The 25,666-nt window shown below is 38.9% G+C and overlaps 1 protein-coding gene across 6 annotated transcripts in view; it reads left to right on the plus strand.

The window, feature by feature from the left end:
* The window catches only part of TRPC3 (transient receptor potential cation channel subfamily C member 3), a 72,356-nt gene that overhangs the window by 30,798 nt on the left and 15,892 nt on the right, over positions 1-25,666 (plus strand). For 2 of the 6 annotated variants that reach the window (XM_082726778.1, XM_082726779.1), the window contains exons 4-11: positions 5,651-5,815; positions 8,728-8,944; positions 10,866-11,099; positions 13,407-13,671; positions 16,493-16,688; positions 19,563-19,772; positions 21,076-21,123; positions 22,917-23,000. In XM_082726778.1, the coding sequence (XP_082582904.1) occupies positions 5,651-5,815; positions 8,728-8,944; positions 10,866-11,099; positions 13,407-13,671; positions 16,493-16,688; positions 19,563-19,772; positions 21,076-21,123; positions 22,917-23,000 (1,419 nt within the window). Of the gene's footprint in view, positions 1-5,650; positions 5,816-8,727; positions 8,945-10,865; positions 11,100-13,406; positions 13,672-16,492; positions 16,689-19,562; positions 19,773-21,075; positions 21,124-22,916; positions 23,001-25,666 lie in introns of those variants that run through there. The other 4 variants (XM_082726782.1, XM_082726781.1, XM_082726783.1 and 1 more) reach the window with 3 other exon arrangements.

Raw genomic sequence — 25,666 nt, forward strand, 5'->3', positions numbered from 1 at the left:
AAGAGTACCCCTGCTCTGGTTCTGAGACTACTAGCTTCTCTCTGACCTTACAGTCCCCAGAACTCAGGTCTTCCCTAGGAATCCCACCACGAGTTCTACCCAGGCCTTACAGAGCTCAGTGGCGGTTAGTCAAGAAAATGAAAATATGAAAGACCTGAAGAGGAGAGATCGGAACATTTTTTTAAGACAGTGAGAGAGAGAAAGAGAGAGAGAGTGTACACCAATGTGCACATGTGGGGGAGGGTCAGAGAGAGCGGGAGAGAGAACCCTAAGCAAGCTCCACACCCAGCATGGAGCCCTGTGTGGGGCTTGATCCCATGACCCTGAGATCATGACCTGAACTGAAATCAAGAGTCAGGTGCCCAGCTGACTGAGCCACCCAGGTGATCTGAACATGAACATGAGTTTCTGTTTATGTGAGAAAGAACTTTCTAATACAAAAGTAGTCAAATAACAAAAAGGTAAACAATCTGACAACCTACAATCTAAAACTTCTGAACACAGAAAGATCATAAACAAAAAAAGTAAAGGGCAATGTGAAAAAGGTATGTCTTAAATTCTAACACACAAAAGATTGATATTCTTAATGTCCAAAAAGCTTAAATAAATTTTTAAGATAAATTTCTAGAGCTTTGCAGAAAAATAAGCAGAGGGCTTGAATGAGCAACTCACAGAAAATTCAAATGACTAGCAAACATATTTAAAAATTTCAAACCCTCTGGTACTAAAATAAATGCATCCTAATATACAAATAATATTTCCTGTCTCAAAGTTTTAAAGAATAAAAGGCATTCTCAATGCTGCTGGTGAAATGGGCAATCTTACGCTACTGATGAGGAGCAAACAGTAATGTGTTCTCTGGCAGGGAGTGGATGTTATCAATTATCCATCCCAGAATCATATCTGGGGTGCCTCTAAGATAAATAATAAAACTGGAAAGAGAGTAAATATTATTACTATTTGTAGAGTTACCCATGTTATTCTACAAAAAAGAATGGAATAAACAATGAATTTTGAAACACTGAGAAGAAATAAAATAAAATAAAATGGAAAAAATTTTAACTGAAAAAAAGAATGAAATAGAGTGAAAGATGAAATTTGATTTTTTGAAAGAGTACAGAAGATTAACTTTAAGGCAAAAATATCAGTTATTTTCCAGTTAGAATAATAGATTATTTACTTCCTCCCAAAAGCTCTGAGTTTTAATTCTGCCCATGCCTCTGTCTTCTGTGCAACTTAAGGATGAACATCAGTCCCTTCTTCCGCATAGAAATAACTGCTCCCAGTAAGCTCCGTCCATTCTTCGAAAGTCCTTGACAAATGTAAAAGACACTAGAAGCTGCTAGACCATCGAATGTGGAAAACTGAGCTATTGAGAAAGGGGAGAAATTTCCTGGGTTCTTCCTCTTCGTTCTCTTACTTTCTCCATGGTGAGATTAAACTATAGAAATACCTAGAAAAGAGACATGCGGTAATATATGCACATACAGTTACCTATTGTGTATGAAGAAGGTGTGCTTTCCCTAATTCCCAAAATTGAACAATGCAATGAGAGTGGTAAATATACAACAGAGACCTTGGGTAGAGTGCATGTACTGGCTGGTGCCATCCTGAGTCTCACACTGGGCAGACTCTTCGCCCACTTCCTGCCTGGCACCAAAAAAGAACAGAACACTTTGCACTCTGGGTTCGAAATCCCACAAACTTATACAATGTAAGTTTTCCATATATTTCATAACTCAAAGAGCTTTAAATAGAAGTTGAATGACGCAGCTTTTATTCATAGCAGTATTTTAAATGGTATGAACTGTGCCTCCAACCATGTCATTAAAAACAAAAACAGAGTGTTCCTACCATGTTTTTGTACAACAGTAGTCCCATGAAGATATTTCTTGAAAGGGCTGATTTGATGATAAGACAGTGTAACATGAATGTTTTTTTAAGTTGAAAATTATCTCATTGTTTTCCATTAACCTGTCTTGATTAGCAGTTCAGTTTACAATCTGGTAGTCATTTGGCAGGGAAAAAAAATGTTTCTTCTCTGTGCTACAGTAGTTTTGTTCCATTGAAAGATTGAGATTTTCTTGTGTGTCAAGCATTCTCCTTTTAAATCAGAAAACTTCAGATAAGGGCATTATTTTTGTAACAATTTCAATTTGCTTGTCCACTGAAGTTAGGATGCAGCATACAAATTTTAACCGACTGGCTATGACTGGTGTGGCAGCCTAGGAGACTTTTTAGGAAGTAAACAATTTTAAGAGAGAAAGGTCACTGCCCTATTTTGAAGTCCTTGAAAAGAACAGAACTCATCTCCCAGGGGGATTAACTTTTTCCCCTCACTTGTTACTATTGCATTTATTTTATTTATTTTATTTTATTTTTTTAGGGTTCCTTGTGTGCTTGAATTAGGATTTTAAGTTATTGGAAGAAAATATCCATTTGTGCTTTCTTCCTATGAATAGAAAGGAATGAATAGATAACATATGCTGGTGTATTACTTAAGAAGAGTAGAATTAACAGTATGGGAAATATAGTTGTTAAGCCAGATTTTCAAGTGTTACAAGTAAAATGCAAACACCACAATTTGGGCTACTATTTAACATACATTAAGTGTTTGCACTACATTGTGCAAGTCACAGTGGGTCAAAGATTGATCATTACATAATGCCATATGAAAAGCACTGACAGCTATCACATCTTTAAGGGCTGTGCAACCTATGTGTACAGTTCAATTAATGCCATAAAGCACAGCTTCAGATTTGAAGATTATCTGGAAGAGGAACAAGAAGAGGGAGCCAGCTGCAACATTAATATTTCTGTCCTCAAAAGTTAAAACCTAAGAAAGAAAGGCTGGACACTCACCAAAGTGGAATTTGTCCATCAATTCTATATGGACCCATGTCACCTGTCTCTCAACTTCATGGTGATTTTCTATCTTGCAGAAGCCCTCAGCCTATTAAAAAAGGGGGGGAGGCATGTTGGCTTCCCAGGTGATAATCTGATGGATGACACTGTCTCTTCCACCTGTGGATTTCTCCAAAGGCACTGTTTTCCAGCCTCAGCTGAGCCTAGCTGGAGGCACAGGAGGGCTTTTTATTTGCATCTGTCCAACTTCTCACAAATACAGACCCTCTAAACAGCAAGACTTTCAGACCAACATTCAAACTAGTACTGTTTTAAATGTTGGTTATTTATCCTGGCAAGCATAAGGAGACTGTCCCCATTTTTTTAAAGATTTATTTATTTATTTGAGAGAAAGCAAGCAAGTGAGTGAGCCTAGGGCAGGGATCGGGCAGGTGCTGATGTAGGGGAGAGACTTTCAAGCAGACTCCCCGCCAAGTGTGGAGCCCAGATCCCAAGATCATGACAACCTAAATCAAGAGTTGGATTTTTAACCCACTGAGCCACCCAGGTGCCTCTCCACACCCACTGAGCCACCCAGGTGCCTCTCCACTTTTTTTTTTTTCCCCATTTTTTATTGAGAGCTTTACTGTGCACCCAAGAAGAGGAAAGGTGTATCACTTTATGCATACTGATGCTTCCATTTTCACCTTATTCTATCAGATACCTAACACAGTGCCTGGCTCACAGTAAGAGTGTACAACATTTTGAAGAGTGAATGAATAAATAAATGAATGACATAGTAGGAACTCAGAGGAGATGAGAATTTTTAACCAGGAGGAGGGGTAAAGCAGGAGGAAGATGATCCAGTAGAGTAAAGGGTAGAAGTGGAAATTTAGCAGAGTTCTCAACAAGAACCCTAGAAAGTTGTCACCAAGCCCCCAGCGTTTTCAGTCTTGATCGTATTTTATCGCAAGTTAAAATAATGACTGTATTAATCAAAAATCAGAACTTCGGAGGAGTGGCAGGCTCTTGAGTATGGAAAGGAGATCTGATATAGACCTAGCAACTAGCAATGACCAGTGAGTGAGCTCTAGGACCTGGGATTTTTACTATTGAATGGAAAGACACTTATAAGATAAAATATGCTTTTTTCATATTGAACTCATTAAGTGAGAAAAGATAGCATCTTCTTTGTAATACGTTAAATCTCCCAAATCCTCCCAGTTTGTATTATTGAAATAAATTCAGTTGAGTACTGGAAATCTAATATTTGTAAACTCATTTTTTCCCCTTCTATCAGCACAAGACCCTTTGCACCCAGTGGCACAGCTGTCACTGGAGCGGTTCTCACCAGACTTCTCAGAGGGCAGTTGCACACAGGGGCAAAAGTGGGGATTTGGGGGAAATTGCATCTCTACTGCCTACCTTGGGAGATGAGGTTTTATTTTTTAACTTTATTCTTATTATTTTTTAATTAGAAGCGCTAATGGGAAACTATACACCAATAAATAGAAACCTATTCACTTCTTAGTAGATGTGTTATTAATAAATAGCCAAATAACTTGAGGAATAGCCTAGAGTTGCTAAGAATCATTAGGATATCAGGATCATTAACTAGAACTTGATTAAAAAAATGAACCCTTCACCTGGTGGGGACTGGCGCTGTTTTCTTTACTTCTACAAGTTTGCAAAAAAAAAAAAAAAAACCCAACCAAATAAACAAAGAAACACTTCACGAGTACTTCCTAACAGGTTCATTGTTACTTTTTATTCTGTTTTTTAGAAGATAGTGAGTGATACTTAGATTTTTGTATTGCTAAACACCCTTTAAAAAGATATGTTGGTACTCATAGTTGATTTGTGAATGACGCTAAATAATTTCCAAGTTTGGGCAAAGTGCATCTAGTCATTCAAAGTCAGGCATATCTAGTCACAAATGGACATCTGTTTATGTAGGAGCCTTTTCACACGAGCCTGACTACAAATACATTCTGCTACCTGCATAAGGACAGGCCTTTAATGAAATCCCAGTCTCTCTGAATAGATGCTGGCAGATGATTTAGCAAAACCAGATGGCACAATGAAATAGCAGGGCTGAAATAACATAATTTTCTCAGTTTTTCCTGGTTAGAAGTGTAGTTACAAAGAACTGTTGGAGATACAGGTCCGTGGTTTTTGACCTGTGAGAGAGGAAGCAACCAAAAGAGGACAGATTACTGAAACAGGAAGGAAGGGATATTTGATGCCAGTTCCTGGAGGCAGTGCAAGTGTGGACCAAGCATAGTTCTTGCCAGTTGTTGGCTTTTCGTAGATCTTTGCAGATTTGCAGTGGTAGGACGTACACGTACATAGGGCATGTGGTGTGTATATTTTTCCTACATGTAACATTTCAGGAATTGCTTGTGAAACTTGACACATTTTTCTTTTAGCCGTAGTCTACAATAAACAAAACAACTATTCTTTTCCATCTTGAACCAAAGGCAAGTGAGCTGGCAGACAGTGGGATAGGACACATTTCCACAAAGGAAAGTATCCATCACCTAGATTCTGGAGAGGAATCTGTGGATTACAGCGACTTTCAGTCAGAAAGAACTGTAATGAAGGACAACATCAATTTTACCCTTTTGTTGCCAACTTTAATTCTACTAGTTCTGAAGCAATGTGGGGAAATGGAAGCAAGGTAAAGAAGCATATTCTAGTGCTTATATTCCAGAAAAGTGCATATTAATATCTTCAGGATGCACAAGTGTTCAGTAGCTGAAGCGTCCTCAATGGTACAGTAACCTACGTCTCTTTCTGCCCACAGTTTGTGGCTCACCCCAACTGCCAGCAGCAGCTCTTGACAATCTGGTACGAGAACCTCTCAGGCCTGAGGGAACAGACCATAGCTATCAAGTGTCTGGTTGTGCTTGTTGTGGCCTTGGGCCTCCCATTTCTCGCCATTGGCTACTGGATCGCACCATGCAGCAGGGTATGTGTTTTTCTCCGTCCATTTCCTCAATGGTTCATGTACTGTGTGCTCTAGGGATAAAAAAAGAAAAAGCTCCCTACTTAAGTCTCTTGTCAATTTTACCCTGAATGGTAATTGACTCAGGAACACAAATTCTGCTTTTTAATGACTGGATAAATTCAAATAAGGAAGGAAAAAGGATCTGGTACAGTGGGGTAGACCACATTTGAAGGCATATGATACTTACCAGGTTTTTAAGATAAAATCCCCAAGGTAGTAAAGAGGAAAAGCTACCTGGGTGAGGTGGCACTTTGCTAATTCTGTTGACAGCTTAATAAACAGAGAGTCAACTGAGTTGGCCTGTGGTAGGAGAACAGCCCTACAGCAGTGGTACCAAGAAGCAGTTAACCTGAGAACTGGAAGGGTGACTCGTTGGAACCTGTCAAGAGACCTGAGGCTGAGTGTATTAAGTGCAGTCACGAACAGTGGTGTTAATTTGAAGAATTCCAAAAGGTCCATGCCAGGTTCCCCCGGCCCTTTGTTCCTTCAGAAGATTCTAAAAGGTAGAATTTGGGTTGGGGGCTTTGGAACTTTTAGATTGTTCATCTAATTAGTTTTGCTTGAATCGTTTTGTTTACTACCTTTATCCCTCTCTCATCTTGCCAGTATAGACTCAATTTAATTGTGCCTCATAGATCTTCCAACAAGAGAAGGGAAGGAATACTAGTCATGCTGACAGAATCTGTATTGGGTTTATAAAGAGTACTGCTGGGGAGAAGAAGCTGTTATGAGATCCTTTAATCTTGTTTTTATATTCCGAAGTCTGATTCTGTTTAAATCAGAGGCAGTTTCAGGAAAAGAGTCAAGGCCACTTACAAATGATCCTGGAAATCTGTCATCTTTCTGGCTCAGTAGTCTTTCTGGCAGAGGGAGGCCCCCCTCTGCAGGAACCATACGCATGTGAGAATATTCATCCCTCTCACTTCATGGTTGAGCTGCCCCTGCAACTAAAGGCAGAAAGTCTGTCATTCTGATCAGTTTTGATGAGTCGACTAAGTTCCTTTATTATGTATCATGGGAAAGTACCTTACCATTCCTCCAATATATGAACCCTTAAGTCTAAAATTTATAAATGATGAGAGTGGATGCGTTAAAGCAAAAATCACTTCCCCTGCAAATACTTTCCCTTCCTAAGGGAAATGACCTGGAAAGGTCTGATTTCTAAGTGTTCATCTTTGGGGGCAGCTTAATCAGTTAAGACATTGAAGTCCACTCCTTTTTTCTCTTCACTTAGAAAAGTGCAGCTCTTATAAATGGTGTGGTGAGGAATGCCTGGGTGGCTGAGTCAATTAAGCTTCCACCTTCAGCTCAGTTCATGATCCCAGGGTCTGGCAGGCTTCTTGCTCAGCGGGGAGCCTGCTTCTCCCTCTGCTGGTGGCTTTCCCTGCTTGTGCTCGCTCTCTCACTCGTGCTCTCTCTCTCTGACAAATAAATAAAATCTTTAAAAAAAATAAATGGTGTGGTGAACTCTTTGTGCAGTAGAGACGGTTAAAGGAGGGAATCGAATCGTTGCTGGAGCCCACCTTTATATCTACCGTATACCCCCTAGACTGTGGCAAGAAGACAGCATAGCAAGAGCTCCCTACATATATCCCATCTTTAAGATAGGCATGCTGCTTTATTTTCATGTAATTTCAAGTTTTAAAAAATCAGCCTTGATGAGAAACAGACTTGGCCACCCAAAGAAATCACTGTGTGCTACAGATGAGCTCCTGCAAATGTGGCTTTTTGCAGCTGCAGAACAGCACAGCGGCGTATAAATGTGTTGTTTCTTTTTCTGTGTCTGATATGGAAAATGTGACACTTGTCTGTCTGCATTCATGTTCAACTCCAGAAATGCTTAACATTCTTCCGTGATTTGTTGACATCAAATTAAGGTTCCAGACATACAAAACATTTGTTTGAAGTTGCATTCTCTTAGATGTGACACTTGTGCTTTATAAGGTCACAGACTGAGTTTGAAGTTGCTTCTGAGTATGTAGGCTAGAGAACTTATTTGATAAATCTACCAAATGTACCTAATTCTTGGGCTGCAGAAGCCCTTGGGACAGGCAGAATTGTTTTTCATTTCTGCTAGAACATGGGGCTTTTAAGGACATTATATCACATGGGATTTTAAAGGAGTTACCTTAAAATAATTATGCACTGAACTTTAGAGATGCTTTTATACTATTTATATGATTTTCCAAACTCAGGGCTGACTTAATTAAGTTAACCTACTTAAAGGTTTTAGTTATTGCGTATCTTCTTCTTCTTCTTGAGGTAATAACACATAAAACATTTACCTGATTCTGATATCTTCTGTCTTTTTTTATAGCATACAAAGTGCAGCTTGATTTCAGAATATTTAGAAATGAGAACAAAAATTTATTTCTGTAGTAGTAAAGTTTTTAATCTTCAAAGGCCTTGTTAGGTACTACAAACACATCATAACACTACAGTTATAAATGAATGTGTCTCCAAACTCCTAAAGTTTCAATTATAAAGCAATAAAGAATACACACTACAAATTTGGAGTTTCTTTTCCCAGACTCTCAAAACCTATATGTTGGTTGCGTAGTCTTTCCTGTAAAAATAAGAATAACCAGCATATGCCTTGTGATTTTCAGAAATCCTGTGAATGCAGTCGACTCTGAGACAAATTGGGTATTTAGAAACAATGAAGTCTGAAGACTTCTTAAATTACTCTTGGAGGCAGCATCCCCTAAAGAGTAGTTTTCATAATGTATAGCTCTTCACATGCAGAAGCAGAATTTTGAAAGTCTTCTCATTTCATCTATTTTTTTTAAAATCCTGTATCGTCATTTTCAAAAGCAGAAGCCAAGCTTTCCAAAGTAGAAGTTTCTTCTTCTTCTTTGTCTGTTGTCCTACAGCTGGGGAAAATTCTGCGAAGCCCTTTTATGAAGTTTGTTGCACATGCTGCTTCTTTCATCATCTTCCTGGGCCTGCTTGTGTTCAATGCCTCAGACAGATTCGAAGGCATCACCACGCTGCCCAATATCACTGTTATTGACTATCCCAAGCAGATCTTCAGGGTGAAAACCACCCAGTTCACGTGGACAGAGATGCTAATTATGGTCTGGGTTCTCGGTGAGTTTACTATTTTAAATATTCTAATTTCTACAAAAATTGTGTGTGTGTGTGTGTGTGTGTGTGTGTGTGTGTGTGTATATGACTGCGTTTTTACTGAAAGTGTTATCATGTGATATATGGTGACAACATCATCATTGTAAGATAAGCAGAACAAAATAATTGAGTGCTTTGCAGCTTAATAATACTAAAATGTATCCCTTAACACTAAGTAAAAATTTTTATGTGTAACATGAGCCTAATTATGAATACACCAAATTTGTAACTTCAATTATTGAGTAATTATAAATTTTATAAAAATGTGACTTACTGATGATGACCAAATATTTCATTGAAATACTTGTGAAATAGCCCAATAGCCATTAACTGATAATTAAAGAACATTTTTTGCCTTTGTTTCAGAGGTTTTTTTTTTTTTTTTTTTGGAGAGTTTCCTTAATTGTTACTTTACCTTACAATAGTCCATTTTTTTTTTGCTTTTTTTAGATTTTTATTAGCAAAGTATAGTTGACATGCAGTGTTATATTAGTTTCAGGTGTACGATATTATGATTTGACAAGTCTATATATTACTCACTCCTCCCCACGATAAGTACAGTGTTATTACAGTATTACAGACTATTCCCAGTGCTGTACTTTTTATCTCCATGGCTTATTGATTAACTAGAAATTTGTACCTCTTGATGTTCTTTTTTTCTCCTATCCCCCCACTGACCTCCTCTCTAGCAGCCACCACTTTGTTCTCTGTATTGACGAGTGTGTCATTCTTCATTTTGATTTTTAGATTCTACACAGAAGTGAAATCATATGGTATTTCTCTTTCTCTGACTTCTTTCACTTAGTATATACCCTCTAAGCCCACCCATGTTGTTGGAAACCTGAGATCTCATTTGTTTTTATGGCTGAGTAATACTCCAGTGTGTGTGTGTGTGTACACACACACACACACACATCACGTTTTTATCCATCCATTGACCATTGGATACCTAGGCTGCCTTTTCATCTTGGCCCATAAGTTTCCATTTTGAATAGCTATGTTAAAATTAAAAACTTTAGGAAAAAAATGGAGGTAGGAATTAGTTTATCTAACCATCATTAATGCAGAGTCACTTTTATCTGTTCTCTCTGTTTTCCCAGAGTGTTTTTGGTATCTTCTTAGTTCCTGAGTTAATAACGTGGTTACTCCCCTCATTCACTCCTGTGGACTCAACCTGGGTCAAATAATTATTTTATAAACTTTATCTTGAGCTAATACCTTTTTAGAAATTCCACAATGTCTTCCCCTTACAAGGTCAGGACAAATGGTTAAATTGGAATATTTTCCCCTCTTCTCCCAGAATGGCATTTTCTGCTTTCGGTTTCTTCACAGCATCCTAGGGCCCCTGCTTAAGGGTTCCTTTTTTGTCCAGTGATATTCCTCACCTCCCTAGCATGAAACTAGAAAGAAGAGAGAAGGTAGGGGAATGATGTAAGTGTTCCTGTGTGATTGGGAAAATGATCTTCTTAAAAGTCTACCATAACTTTCTCATTTAGGGGTTTGTTTCACCAGCAATTATTGTGGTTTGATAACCATTGGAATTCACAAAGGTGAATTTTCTCCTCTCCTCCAAAAGTCTCACAGGGCAAAATCATTTGACTTGAAGAGTCTTTGCTTACTTTCCTTCCCTCTTTCCTGCCCATCCCATTTCTGGTACCAGATGTAGAACTCTGTTACTCCAAATTCTAATTCTGACTTGGTAAAGATTTTTCTTCCATGTGACTCTGCCCAGGGTGTCAGGGAGCTGAACAGTAGTGGGTGCTTTGTGGTGCCTCATATGCTGCTTTATCTGTGGAGCATTTTCTAGATGGGGACTGATGGTGGACCAAGTATGAGCTTCTCTGTCTAAGCTGTGAGATGTAATCTGTACCTTCCTGTGTGACAGGAATGATGTGGTCTGAGTGTAAGGAGCTCTGGCTGGAAGGACCTAGGGAATATATTTTGCAGTTGTGGAATGTGCTGGACTTCGGGATGCTCTCCATATTCATTGCTGCTTTCACGGCCAGATTCCTAGCTTTCCTTCAGGCAACAAAAGCACAGCAGTATGTGGACAGTTATGTCCAAGAGAGCGACCTCAGTGAAGTTACGCTTCCACCGGAGATCCAGTATTTCACTTACGGTAAGTTATTGACTGCAGGGTCCTCATATGAAAGGTCCTCAGGAAAGGTACTGAAACCACACTTTGGAAGGATATGTCCGTGTTTAGTATGAGATGTGTGTTGAATGTATATGAACAGAGGCGAGAGCACGAGCTATGGAACTATATAAAACTGGACTCCTGTCAAGGCTATGACTCTCCCTTGCTGTTTGTGACTTCATCAAGTTAATTTACTTCTCGGTGGCTCAGTGTTCAAATCTCTACGAAGAAGATGTTTCAGGGTAGGAGGAAATTATCTTTGAGCCCAACAACATAATTACTCATATATATTCTTAGGGTATGAAACTGTCTTAACTAGGGGGGGAAAATAGCTTGATAAACTGATCGAGATGGAAGATGAGTCCCTGAGAGCGTGGTTCAGAGGGGATAAAAGAGTAAAAGGTGCTGTGCTGCTGTTCAGGTGAAGTGAACAAAAACTCAGCAGAGGCAGGAAGTAGGAGCTAAAGTGACATGAGATCATAAGCCCTGGAGAACACGCAGAAATACTGGGGTGATGTCCTGCCTCTCAACACAAGGTGGAAGGGAATTCATGCCCACCTTCTCTGTGTCATGAAGAGCAGGGAGGCCCCCGCTGACAACCAGGGTGCAAGGACAGTGATTCCATCCTTGCCAGCACAAACCAGGGGTAAGTGATGTGAGCCTCCTCTCCCTTGGGGCCAGACTGGGGAGGTGTGATTAGCAAATTTTCATGTAGTTTCACAATCTTAAGTCTGGGCAGGACTTTAGAAATGTATTGCCTACCCCTTATTTTAAAGATAAGGAAACTCAGGCACAGAGTTCAGATGGGTTCTGATTTTGAAGAATAATTCTTTACAAGTATCATTAAGGCTTACATTGCTATAAGTACAAGTAGCGTGTGAACATTATTAAAGAAGACTGAGTGCCTGCTCCAAAATATAAGATGTACGTTTCACACATTGTGAAATTTAAACACCTTCACTCTTATTGTCAGCAAACGAGGATTTTTCTATGCCAAGGAGACCAGATCAAATGAGTAAATGATTACCATTTATAATTAAAGAGTTAGCTTAAATTGTATTTTTGTGTAACATCTATCCTATTTTAGTAACTTATTTATTTAAATGTCTTCATGTGTATCTAATTGACTGTCATCTGAAGGGAAATTTGTGAGTTCAGGATTTACTTCTTATTGTGTGTATGATTTTGATCAAGTACTTAGCCTTTCCAAGTATTGGTTTCTGCATCTCTAAGGAGTGGATAATAATAACACCAAATCCATAGAGCTAAGGGAAAGCACTGTGTCTGGTACACACTAAACACTCAATAAATGTTCATTTTTCTTGCTGAAAATGTCTACAATGTATTCATTCATCTGAGAACAATTCGGTTTGCACACAACTAGCCACATAGTATTTCTTGACCCTCCTGGGAATGAGTATCCAGTAGTTTGTTGTGAAATAAGTGACCCTGAAAGGGGTGGAGTCCTCCTTTAGAATCTATCCCCCAAATTTTTATACCTTAGTAGCGTATTACATTTTCTGGGAACAAGTTGTTTTCCTCAAATACCACACTGACAACACCATTGTGATTCGGTTGACATTCTTACTTCTCATAATATGCCGTTTTACTTGCACAAACTATCAGATGAACTAATTTCCCCATGAAATACGAAAAAGAAGTTTTGTGCCAACTGAGCCTATGGGGTGACAAAATAGCATATCAATAAATCTAGTAACTGAGGGAACAAATTAGTCAAGTCAATTGTTCTGTCATTCTGGACACAGTCTGTGTCTGATGAAGGATTTTTAACCTCTTTCTGTGTCTTTCATACATGATTCTGTTTCTACTCAATGTGAAGCAGGCTTCATATCTTTACAAGAGTGTTTCCTCTAGTAAAAGATTCCATGTGAGTGTGGAATTCATATGCTTCTGGTTTAACATGAAAAACATGCCTGGGCAGTTAATTAAATCTAGAGGAGTTTCAACCAAGATTAAAAAAAAAAAATCTAGGGGCACCTGGGTGGTTCAGTGGGTTAAGCCTCTGCCTTCAGCTCAGGTCATGATCCCAGGGTCTTGGGATTGAGCACAGCATCAGGCTCTTTGCTCAGCGGGGAGCCTGCTTCCCCTCCTCTCTCTCTCTGCCTGCCTCTCTGCCTACTTGTGATCTCTGTCTGTCAAATAAATAAATAAATCTTAAAAAAAATCTACCTAAAAAATAGATATTATTTAAGGTATTTATTTTGCATAGCTAGCAATGAATAAAAAGTTCCATTTCTAATCTCTCTCTCTCTCTCTCTCTCTTTCTAGCCAGAGATAAATGGCTCCCTTCTGACCCTCAGATCATATCTGAAGGCCTATATGCTATAGCTGTTGTGCTCAGCTTCTCTCGGATTGCGTATATCCTTCCTGCAAATGAGAGCTTTGGCCCCTTGCAGATCTCTCTTGGAAGGACTGTGAAGGACATTTTCAAGTTCATGGTCCTCTTTATTATGGTGTTTCTTGCCTTTATGATTGGCATGTTCATACTGTATTCTTACTACCTTGGAGCTAAAGTAAATGCTGCTTTTACCACGTAAGTAAATATGAAAAAGGTATGATGAGAGAGAATTTCTAACAAATCCAAATGAAGTAAACACACAAAAAATCCAGAAATCCTGATAAAGATGTTTTTAAGGGGGAAAAAGAAATCCATTAAAAGCAATGCTTTTGTGTGATTACATTGCTTCAAAGGCTCATTTCTTTGAGCTTGGTAAATGTTCAACCATGGAATAGAATCAGAATTTGGAAAAATCCTAGACAAAACTGACTATTTTAAGAGAATTGGGCAGCAAATTTTTAATACTGGATGTCTCTTATATTATGTATGACATTAAATTTAGTTTTGTCCTTTTGTAGCCATTACTATTCAAAAAAGAAGCATTGGCTTTTATTTTAATGTATCATTTATCAGTACAGAGTTGAGTAAGAAGAAACTGAAGCTAAATGTTGTACAGCTCACTGTAACACTAATACTGCTTCCTTCCTGTGGTCACCCTGGTATCTGCATTGGAGACTCACCTTGCCTGGGAAGTCTTCTTTGATTAAACTTCCTTAGTCATTGTTCCTTGAAGTTCCCTCAGCCTGGAGACATCTAGTTGGGAGATACTCTCAGTTACCAGCATTTAGTAGGGCAGGGATGGGGCCCTCCCTTTGTACTGTAGTCATTCCAGGTAGGGAGATCATAAGCCCTCCCTGTCTCCCTTTGTAACCTGTCATGCCACAACTGGAAAGAATCTAGACCTTCAATAAGTTCCCTGTAGACTAAAATAGAATATTAAGCCCTTTCAGGTATCTAAATTGTTTTGAAATGATTTTTTTTTTCAAATAGGTATATAGAGCAAGTCTTAGGGGTAAAAGAGAACTGAAACTCACTTTATTGTAATGAAAAAAAGTTCTGTTTGAACCCACTCCGGAAAGGACGGAAAGATCCTACACACAGGGCCATCCCTTTAAACTCTGTGAGAGCTCATTTTATACAACACATTGTTGTCACTGTTTTATGTGAGGATGTGGCAACTTGATATGGTGAAAAGGATAGAGGCTGGAAAATCAGGCAGATGCAGATACAGTCTCTGCTGGTTTCTGGCTGTGGCTTTTGGTCAAGTTACTCAACAGTCCTGTGTTAGTTTCCTTCTCTTTACAATAACCACGATAAGGTTGGAACTGGGTTGTTGTGAGGGTTATATAAAGTCATTGATAGAAAGCCTCTTGCCCAGAGTCAGAGCTCAGGAACCTTCCCTTTTCCGCTGTCTGCCTCTTCCCCCACAGAGATTCTCAGGAATCTGTATTCTCGAAGTTAGAGGTGAGAAGGTCTGCCAGAGAGCAAGATGAAGGAGTCAGAGAATTTGGGGATCCTGTTACATTAATGGCAAGGAACAGAGAGGTTCTAGTTTTCCTTAGTCTCCTGCTACCGTCTATGCTATAACATCATGCAGGGAGATGTTTTGTGATAGAGAGTAACTGTGTAGAGGTAGGAACCTTTCTATTCAGGTTTCTACTCTCAGGGTCTAGCATACTTTCTAGAATCTAATAGGCGTTCTGTCAGCATTTGCTGAATGATGGGATGAATAAACAAACTAGTGCTAAAACCTGTAAATCTACAGAATTATTATTTAGAATCTGTTATGTAGATGTATATATATATATATATATATATATATATATATATATTTTTTTTTTTTTTTTAAACTGGACTGTTCCCATTAATGTTCCTTTGGAAAAAGGACTGACTTTTTCCAAAGTAATGGAATTCCACATGTCTAATTGTTTAACTTAAGGATTATTTTTGTGGTTCACGAAGCAGTAAGTACAACTTGGTTATGGGCCAAATCAGGCAAATTCAGCTGGCAAAGATCACTGAGGGGATAAAGTAGGTAAATAGTCTGGTAGAGGCCTACATGTTCATTGCTGTGATGGAAGACTCAGGGAGTAAGTTGTATAAATTAAAGGAAAAGAACAGAAATCTCTCAGTCTGTTCCCTCCTCTTCATTTCCAGTTAAGCAAAACTTTTAGGTGGGTAATATATTCTTGTGGCAAAAAATTCATGGAGTGGTGTCTATAGTGAAAAGCATGTTCCTTCTTCACCACTGGACCCCTGCCTCTTATTTCTCCTTAGTTCACAGAGGCAATGGTTTCTTTTGGATACTTTCAGAGATATTTTATACACAAACAAGAACATAAGTATTTATTTGTAAGCCCCTCTCTTTTAGTTAAATGGTACACTATTTCACTCTTGCTATATCTTATTTTTTTTACTTAATAGATCTCAGGTATCATTTTATAGAAACACATGTAAATAGATCTGTCTCATTTTCCCAGTGGCCATATACCATCCATCATATAGATGTCAGAATTATTTACCCTCCCCCTATTGATGGGTATGTAGGTGGTTTTCATTCTTCCCTGCTGCCATGGTGCAGGGAATATGTTTTGTTTTGTTTTTAAGCGAGTATATTATTTTACTCCTGGCCTTATTCGACTCCAGAAAACCTGATTTAAATGTCTAAACCACTTACCAAATCAACCCCCAAATTTCCATCCTTCTAGAAGAAAAGAATGGGTATTGTGGCATGACATCAGCTTTCCTCTGCTGAGTTTAGAGACATTTCACTTGATGGTAACTTCTAGAAAAGCTAGGCATTGGCATTACTTAATCACAAACCCCTAAAAACCTGATAGAATGATTTCTAATAAATATTATGATAAAATAATTATACTCGTGGTGTTTATTATGATGATATTTAATGATGGCATTTTTACCTCTGTATAGAATTTAAACCCTATCTGGTTTCTCTTTTGAATTTTTCATACTGAAAACTGTCAGTTTTTTACTGTGTACCTTATTCTTTCAACAGTGTAGAAGAAAGTTTCAAGACTTTGTTTTGGTCGATATTTGGATTGTCTGAAGTCACTTCCGTTGTGCTCAAATACGATCACAAATTCATAGAGAATATTGGATACGTTCTTTATGGAATATACAATGTAACTATGGTGGTCGTTTTACTCAACATGTTAATTGCTATGATTAATAGCTCATATCAAGAAATTGAGGTAAACCTGCTTTCTATCCATGGTGTCTGTTTTTGCCATCCCATTCTAATAGTATCCTACATCTGTTTCTGTGCCCTGTGGTGGATTTCCAGCTCTTCTAAATTAAGAGGCTTATACCCAAGCAGAGGGAGCCAGGACCTTTCCCTGCATTTTCTTCCTGGGTAGATAGGCTCACAGCCTCCAGTATCTTCTAAGAACACAAAAGAAGTCCCCCTGAACTTATCATCACTCTGCCTCCTCTCAGAATATATTTCAAAAGTTTTGAAATGAGGGGCTACAACTATTGGCTATTGGCTGTAGGGGACTTACTCTCTCCTAGATTAGCCAGGCAACCATCTGAAAGATCTCAGTATGATGAAATTCTGGAACATGGGTGAGGTTCGGTGGGCTGAGGTCTGGAGCCAATGACCAAGAAAGAATTCTTGAGACATCTTTGGTGCAAAATGGTGGTTTATTAAAGCATGGGGACAGGACCCGTGGGCAAAAAGAGCTGCTGCGCCATTATCCTGAGAAGTGGCTGATTATATACACAGGAGTTGGGTAGGAGAGAACAAAGGGGGTGATGTTAGTTTCTAAGGAATTTTGGAAGCAAGGTCTCCAGGACCTTGAGAGGCTAGCTATTGTTGGGAGAAAGGTTATTTATTACTAGTAGTAAAAATCTTCTTGTGAGACCCTTTAGATGTATATCAATGGGCCATATGCTTGGGAATGATTCTCGACACTATCTTGGAGATCTGGAGATAAAGTTTCACATTTCTCCTATCGAGTGTCCTTGTTAGTGAGACTTGGGTTTAGGAGAAATTTGACTTTATTTAGGGCTTGAGGAACTGAGTTATTTGCCTCTGGAAATTGTGCTATTGTTAAGATAGCTTCTTTGTTGTAAATCTCTAGGACATTGGTAAACCAAGGGAGACTCCTGTCTTGCAGGATTGCGATCTCTGGAAGTTAACTATTTGTTTTTCTTTTAGGGCAGTCAGGGGTGGGGAGTGGGTGGAGAGGGGGTGCAACGTGCCAGCTTTTGCTTTGTCCTCAGTCAGCCTCCTGCTCCCTCATCAAGTAGGGGAATTCCTAGATGTCTGGCAAACCCAGATGATGTTCTGTATCCAGTCAGAATTTTTAGTATTCTAGAAGTCACTCTACTTGTTTTGGATTAGGCTTGGTTTTGTACCTTCCTTCATGATCATGTGTGTTTTCTATGTCCTCCAGGTTTGTGTCAAATATCTCTTTAGTGTTTTGCTGTTTGTTAAGTGCATTGAGACTGTGTGTGTTTTAGAGACACATAAAATGGTATCTCAAAGTAGAAGTTAGGTCCTCCAGAAATGAAAACTGTGGGATCCTGAGTATCTGTTTGTGGTAACAGCAGTCTGGGCAGTGTGAGATAAGCAAGCCAACTTCTCCCATCTTCGAACCCCCTCCACTTCATTTCTTCTCTCCATCACCATGGTCCAGGACTGAGAATAAAAGGGATGTTTTCTCCTTCTGTTGGTGCCCATGGTTCTTGGTCACACCACTCTGAAGAATGAAGAGGTAGACCAGACAGAGTGGTGGGCAGCAAGCCAAGGTTTATTGAGTGATAGTGAAGTGGTAGTAAGAGGCTCCCAAGGAGGAAGGGGATCCAAAAGGGTGGCCACCAGAGTTTCTAAGTTTAGGGGTCTTGTTGAGACAGGCTGTTGTAATCTGATCAACCTTCCCTGTGCCTGTCACCCAATCAGGTTTTTGTCACCGATCATATGGGATAGGTGAAGGGCTCCTTCCACGGTGGTGTAAAATCCTTTTAAGGGTAGTTTCCTCTTAGGGTGGGGATCCTTCTCCTTCCCTGCCTGCCTTCCAGCTATCCTTCATCAAAAGGACAAACAAGATAGGAATAGGCCACTGAGGGCCTCATATGACGTTTGAGGACAAATGGCTGACACATAACCTCCGAAGTACAATTCAGCTTAGTGCTATTTTTTTTTTCTTTTGCTCTTGAAGTGTGTTATGGTCTGTCTACAGCCTGCCCTGGATGGGTCTAGATGAGTGGGGAGGCCAGGTGAAGAGTGGGGAAGTCCTGTTGAATATGTGGAATTGGCAGGGGTGGGAAGGGAGGGAGGAGTTAATCTTTTTGTCCTTCCTTGACCTTGAATTTTTCTAGCATTTTTGCTTTATCTTTGGCGGGGGGGGGGGGGGGGGGACAGGACATTCTGGTTCAGTTTCATTGGGTAGAGACAGGCATATGGAAGAAAAAAATGAAAACATTCTTAGCGGTGCTAAGAATATATGTAGGCCAGTAGAGGTTATATGCAGATAAATGTACATAAGTCACTTTTCTATTTCAAAAGTGTAATTTAGCTTCCTTGTATGATCCTACTGAAATCAATTACTGGAATATTTTGTTTTTAAAATTGAAGGGGGAGAACGAGTTTCTTGTCTCACAGAGTTGAAGAATGCATCTCTCAGACAAAGGAGAGTGAGGAAAGCCATAGAAGTTTATTAAGCGAGGATAGAGAAAAAGCTCTCAGGAGTGAGAGGGGTCCTGACAGGGTTGCCAGTGAGGGCTTTGAGGGTTGGTCTTTTATTGAACTTCTCTACTGATAGCACCATTGAGTAAGGATTAGTGACAACACCTGTAATGGCTTACTTCCTTTTTAGAGGCCAGTAATTCTTTATTGGAACTGTTGTAGCTGTCATATAACAAGATTCCACTTCTGACACCTAGGGAGGCTGGTCTGGTTGGTTCCCTTCTCTCTGGTTTCCTTACACCTTTGCATTTGGGGGATTTCTGTGAGCCTAATCCCATAGCTGCCCACCCCGGCCATCACCTATATGCCCCTACCTAGCCCTGCCTGTCCCTTACTCAAAATGAATCATTGTTTCTTTTCTGTTTTTATGACACAGGATGACAGTGATGTAGAATGGAAGTTTGCCCGTTCAAAACTTTGGTTATCTTATTTTGATGATGGAAAAACATTACCTCCACCTTTCAGTCTAGTTCCTAGTCCGAAGTCATTTGTTTATTTCGTCATGCGGATCATTAACTTTTCCAAATGCAGGAGGAGCCGGCTGCAGAAGGATATAGAAATGGGAATGGGTAACTCCAAGTCCAGGGTAGGTATCCAAAACTCACCAAGACCTAAGGATGACTGTTCTTTCTCCTTGTCTTTGATGTTTGTTCAGTAATTTTCATGTGTGAACTTAGAAGATGTTGAAAGTTACTGTTTGTTCCATAGTCTTTCACAGGCTAAGACTTAATATCTTCATAATGTTTCAAGAACTCACTTAGTCTGTATCTTGCTTTTGGCAAGAATTTCATGCAAAGTACCAAATTAAAAACAAACAGTAACACATTGTTAACTTGTTAAAAGTAAACAGAAGAGTTATTGTGGGGAAACACTTTGGTTTTCTTGTGTTCCATGCCTCTCACCTGTTATTCTGATGTTAAATAGTTTTAACCTCACATTTTTCTCTTGGGTGTATGCATAATTTACCGCCACCACATTCTTATTTGTAGAAAGTCTTGATTGGGCTAAGTAATCTTTTTTTCTTTACTATCACAAAATTGGCACAAACCTAAGAGCATCCTCAAATATTAACCATACATACCATTCTAATAAATAATTAAGAATGGTTTGTCCAAAAGTTGTCCCAGTTAATTCATACTTGGATTTTAGATTGAGTCATACTCTGATTTTAACAAAAATGAATTTTATGATAGTACTTTATAATCATGAACTTAACTTGCAGAGGTAGAATTTGTAGGGGAGTCAAATGATGTAAGCAGGACCTTAAATAACGGGGAGCAAGACATAGAGGAGCAAATGTGTGGAGTTAAAATAACGTTTTTGCCTTGAGTTGTGAAGATGGCCTGTAGTTGTGATACCCTGGGAGCCCACCAGATGGCAGTGTTACCTCCATAAAGTACAGGCGGGTTTAGCAGAGGTAGGTAGGTAGGTACTTGCTCTCAGTTGAAGTTGGTGAAAAAGACCGGATCCCTGCAATCTAATTTCTCACTTTAAAAAAACAGATGTGCATTTCCAAGATTTGTAATACCCCGGAATCTTATTCTTTAAGCCTTTGAAACCTTTTTAAAATTTTACTTGGATGTGGGCTCTTGAGGTTGTGCCAAGGCACTGATTTGACTGTATCATCCCATGATTTCAAATAGTAGCTCACGTGTACACGGTGAGAAGCAAGACAATGTGAAGAGGAGCGAGCGCCTCTGTGTTAGACTCGGATTTGAATTTGGGGCCTTAATGCTTCCTAGCGAGTAACATGGAGAAGTCGTTTCATCACGCTGAATCTTAGCTGTCCCATCTGAAAGAGAGAAAACTCTGTAGGGTTAATGTGAGGATGATTTGAGATGTACACAGTTCCAGCCTCAACAAATATCAGTACCCTTCCTCATTCACAGTTTACAAAGTGCTTTGCTGTACACTTGAGCCTCATGCAACACTGTGAGGTAGGTATTATTATTATTCCCATTGTATAGATAAGACCCCTGAAACCCTTAAAGTAGTGCACTTATGCAAGGTCAGGGAGCTAGCCAGTGGTGGGGTAGGTGTGAATCCAGCTTTTCCAGCATCAGATGTCTAGCTCTTTCTTCTGCACGGGTTGCCTTACACTCAGCATGGGCTGCTCTGGCTTGGTTACTGGCCCATTTTCCCCTTCCATGCCCCTCTCCCCAACACATCTTGAAGTTTTCTTTCTGTAGAAGACTGATTTCACTGACTTCATTCCTGGGAGTGCCACAGTGTAGAAGTGGGGAGATACCCTCAGGTCAAGTGTGTGCTTTCAGGTGGCTTATGCCTCCCTCGACCCCTGTAAGGGAAATGTAGCTCGCACAAAGGAATGTGAGGGGAGCAGATGTGCTCTGTATTACCTGCAATACACCATTGGCAGAAAGAATAGCTTTTTTCAGAGAAGTTGCCAGAAGTGGGAAAAAAGTTGAGCACTGATCTCTCAGAAGCTATGAGCCTTGGCTTCCCAGTCTCTCCAGATCTGGTTTAAAACTGTCATTTTGCTTGAATTTTTAAAATTATGCAAGAAGATGTTTAAATCTCTTTAATATTATTAATGCCATGAATATTAATACTCTCTGTGTACTGACTTTAGTAAAACTTTGGAGAAATTTCACGTCTCTGTTATTCTTTTTTAGAAGAGAGAAGGAGCTAGAGAAATCCTTTGTCCAAACCACTAGAACTGATCTCAGTCAACAGTCAGATACTGACCTCCAGTGGCAAAGAGGAGAATTAATTTTATTAGCCCAGGTTTTCTCTTGGCTTGATTGTGCCACTTCCTTCCTCTTAGCATCCCACATGTTCCTGAGTTATGATGCTGGGAAGTCAGGTGATGGGGCGAATACATATTTCTGCACAGGGGGCCCTGCCTTTGAATCATACCTTATCAGTAGTAGCTTGCCCAAGAGTTAAGAGGCGGGTCCCGCTCACATACATGAAGAGTAGCCAGTAATCATGTGCTACTCTTACTTTCTCCTTCTACCCTTCTACCCACTGTGAAGTTAAACCCAAAGAGAGAAGAGAACCAAAATTCTTTAAGCTTATTCTATTCAAAGATGTGAATCTCAATCAGTATAGGGCCATGATCCTAAGAAGGCATGTTATTTTGGCTCATATTTTAGGGTTATAAAATATCGAATGATACCTTTTGAACTTGTAGCGTGTTTCTGTTCAAGGGTAGGAGACAAATATAGGCTCAGGAGCAGACAGTTGCTTCTAGGCATCTTTGCCTTCTAGATGCCATGAATACATTTTGATAACTATGTTTAGTATGAGCCAGATTTGTGGGGTTTTTATACTTGATTTATTTGACAGAGAAAGAGACAGCGAGAGAGGGAACACAAGCAGGGGGAGTGGGAGAGGGAGAAGCAGGCTTCCTGCTGAGCACGGAAACTATTGTGGGTCTCGATCCCTGAACCCTGGGATCACAACCTGAGCCAAAGGCAGACGCTTAACAGACTGAGCCACCCAGGCAACCCCGTGAGCCAGATTTTAAAATACGTTTTCAGTTCTACTGCAGTACACCTTGTGAACATCTTGATAAGTGTGAGCATGTTGCTCACGTGAATTTTTACCATTGGAAATATATTAAATCACTTATGAAATTCAACTTCCACAAAATGTCCCTTGGAAGTGTTGACTCCAGAAATGTTATCGAGGAGAATATAGTAGATTATATTTTTGATTTCCCAATGAATGTATTCTAATTTACTAGGTTAATTGTATTTTTTCCTAGTTAAACCTCTTCACTCAGTCTAACTCAAGAGTTTTTGAATCACACAGTTTTAACAGCATTCTCAACCAACCAACACGTTATCAGGTAAGCATTCAATAGATGTTTCTCTTTACCTGTATATAATTCCATGTATGTGTGTGCGTGTGTAGTGAGTAGAATTGTATTCTGTTGTATTATGAGGATAGAACAGTACAGAAAAAAAAATAATATGTTAGTTGGACAGGACTTTAGAAATCAGAGTCTGGGTCCTCATTTTTTTGGTTGAAGAAGAAGAGTTCTTTGTAATATTAAAAGCAAAGTGTTGCCACAGTTTGCAAAGAATACCTTCAAATACCTTGAGCTGGAAAGCAGTGAAAGATATGATATATTGGGAAAATAATGCTCTCACAGTATGGAAACCTGATACACATCTCTGGGTAATCCATTTTCCCCATGGATTCTTAGGTTATATTGTTTCATCAGTACTACTTTAAAATGTGTTTTGCATTTTGATATTAGATGTGACATTTGAATACTAAATTCCAACTCAGAAGAAGTTGTAGCTTTTTACTTTCCATCTGATTGATCATTTTGACTATGAAATCTATAGATTGCTGATGTGTACCAGATCACAAGAATGAGGATCCAGGAATTTGCAATGTACAGCGATGTCAGTTAATGGGTGCAGTTTTGTATCATTTTCTTGAAGCAGCACATTCTGCAAAATTGCTTGTCCAAGCCTTTTTAATGGTTACCTTATATCCCATTATATGGTTATATTTAACATGTCAGTGTTCTATCAATGGAAATAGAAGATATGGTCAATATTTAGCTGTTACAAGCAACACTGTAATAAGTAACCTTGTATATATGACATTTGAAATATGTGCAAATCTGTGAAATTGGTATCTAAACATTTTAATTTTTTAGTTATCAAATTGATTTTGATGGACCTTGTGCCAATTTATATTCTGTATTCTTACAATAAATGTATGAGAGAGCGCATTTCCTCCTAAAGGTACCAACAGTGTATTAGTAGAGGTATTTTTAGTCTTTGCCAAATAGATGGGTGAATATGGTATCACAGCCTAGTTTTATTTGGCATCCTTTGTGATGAACGAACTTGACCATCTTGTTATGTTTACTGTTCCTTATGTTTGAGATCCTATGTATTTACTTTTCTTTTTTGTTATAAATTAAGAGGCTTTTGTTATAAATTAAGAGGAATTCTTTTAAGAATTATTTTAAAAATTCTTTTAAGAAAATTGGCCCTTTGCCTGTGATATGAGTTGAAAAAAATTTTCTTCTGTTTGTATTTTTTAAAATATTTTTTCCTGGGGTGCCTGGATGGCTCAGTCGCTTAAGCTGCTACCTTTAGATCAGGTCATGACCCCAGGGTCCTGGGATGGAACCCTGCATTGGCTCGGCAGGGGGCCCGCTTCTCCCTCTGACTGCCACTCCCTCTGCTTATACTCTCTCTCTTTCTGTGTCAAATAAATAAATAAAATCTTTTAAAAAAATATATTTTCCCCAACCTTCTGATTTTTGTATAGTCAGCTCCACAAACATTTTATGGCTTTAGATTTTGTATCCTGTTTAGAAAGGTCTTTCCCCATGTAAGAATATTTAAGACGTTTTTACACACATTTTCTTTAGTACTTATGGTGACGCATTCTATATGAAAATCTTTGACCCATGTAGAATATATTTTGAAGCAAAGTGTGAGGTGGAGAATCCAAATTTATTTTTTCCCAGATGATTATATAGCTGAATATATTAAATAATTATCTTTTTATTGCTTTTTTAAAAAAAGATTTTATTTGGGGCGCCTGGGTGGCTCAGTGGGTTAAGCCGCTGCCTTCGGCTCAGGTCATGATCTCAGGGTCCTGGGATCGAGTCCCGCATCGGGCTCTCTGCTCGGCAGGGAGCCTGCTTCCCTCTCTCTCTCTCTGCCTGCCTCTCCATCTACTTGTGAGTTCTCTCTGTCAAATAAATAAATAAAATCTTAAAAAAAAAAAAAGAAAAAGAAAAAAAGATTTTATTTATTTGTTTGTCAGAGAAAAAGCGCACTGGGCAGGCAGAGGGAGAAGCAGGCTCCCCGCTGAGCAAGGAACCCAATGCGGGACTTGATCCCCGGGTCCTGGGATCATGACCTGAGCCAAAGGCAGATGCTTGACCAACTGAGCCACCCAGGATCCCTTTAGTGACTTGAAATATCACCTTTATCACTTACTAAATTTCTTTATCTCCTTAGATTTATTTCTATGCTTTCCATATGTGATAGAACCATATTATTTTAATTATTATAGTTTAGAATAAAAGTCAAACAAAATATATAGACACAAACACACACATATGCATGTTCTTGAAGACTTATTTTACATAATATTATGGCTCTTCTTTTTTGTTAATATTTATATTGAACTTTAGAGTCAGCTTGGGTAGTTTGCAAAATATCCTATTGGTATTTTTATTGTGATTGTATTAACTTAAGTAAAATTGGGTTCTTTATAATATTCTGACTTCCTTTTCAAGAACATGATACATCTCTCCATTTATTCAGATCTTCATATGTGTATTCAGTATCATAAAGTATCCTCTTATCATTCATATTAATTAGGGTTAAGTTTGGTGCAAACCACACAAAACCACCAAATACCATCCACTAAGTAGTTTAAAAAAAAAACCATAAATTTATTTCTCTTCACATATTCAAAAAGTCAGGAGGGGATCACTTCCAGGGCTGGTATGGTACCTACCAATGTCAGGGA

Source organism: Mustela nivalis, assembly GCF_964662115.1.
Source record: "Mustela nivalis genome assembly, chromosome: 4".
Lineage (NCBI taxonomy): Eukaryota > Metazoa > Chordata > Mammalia > Carnivora > Mustelidae > Mustela > Mustela nivalis.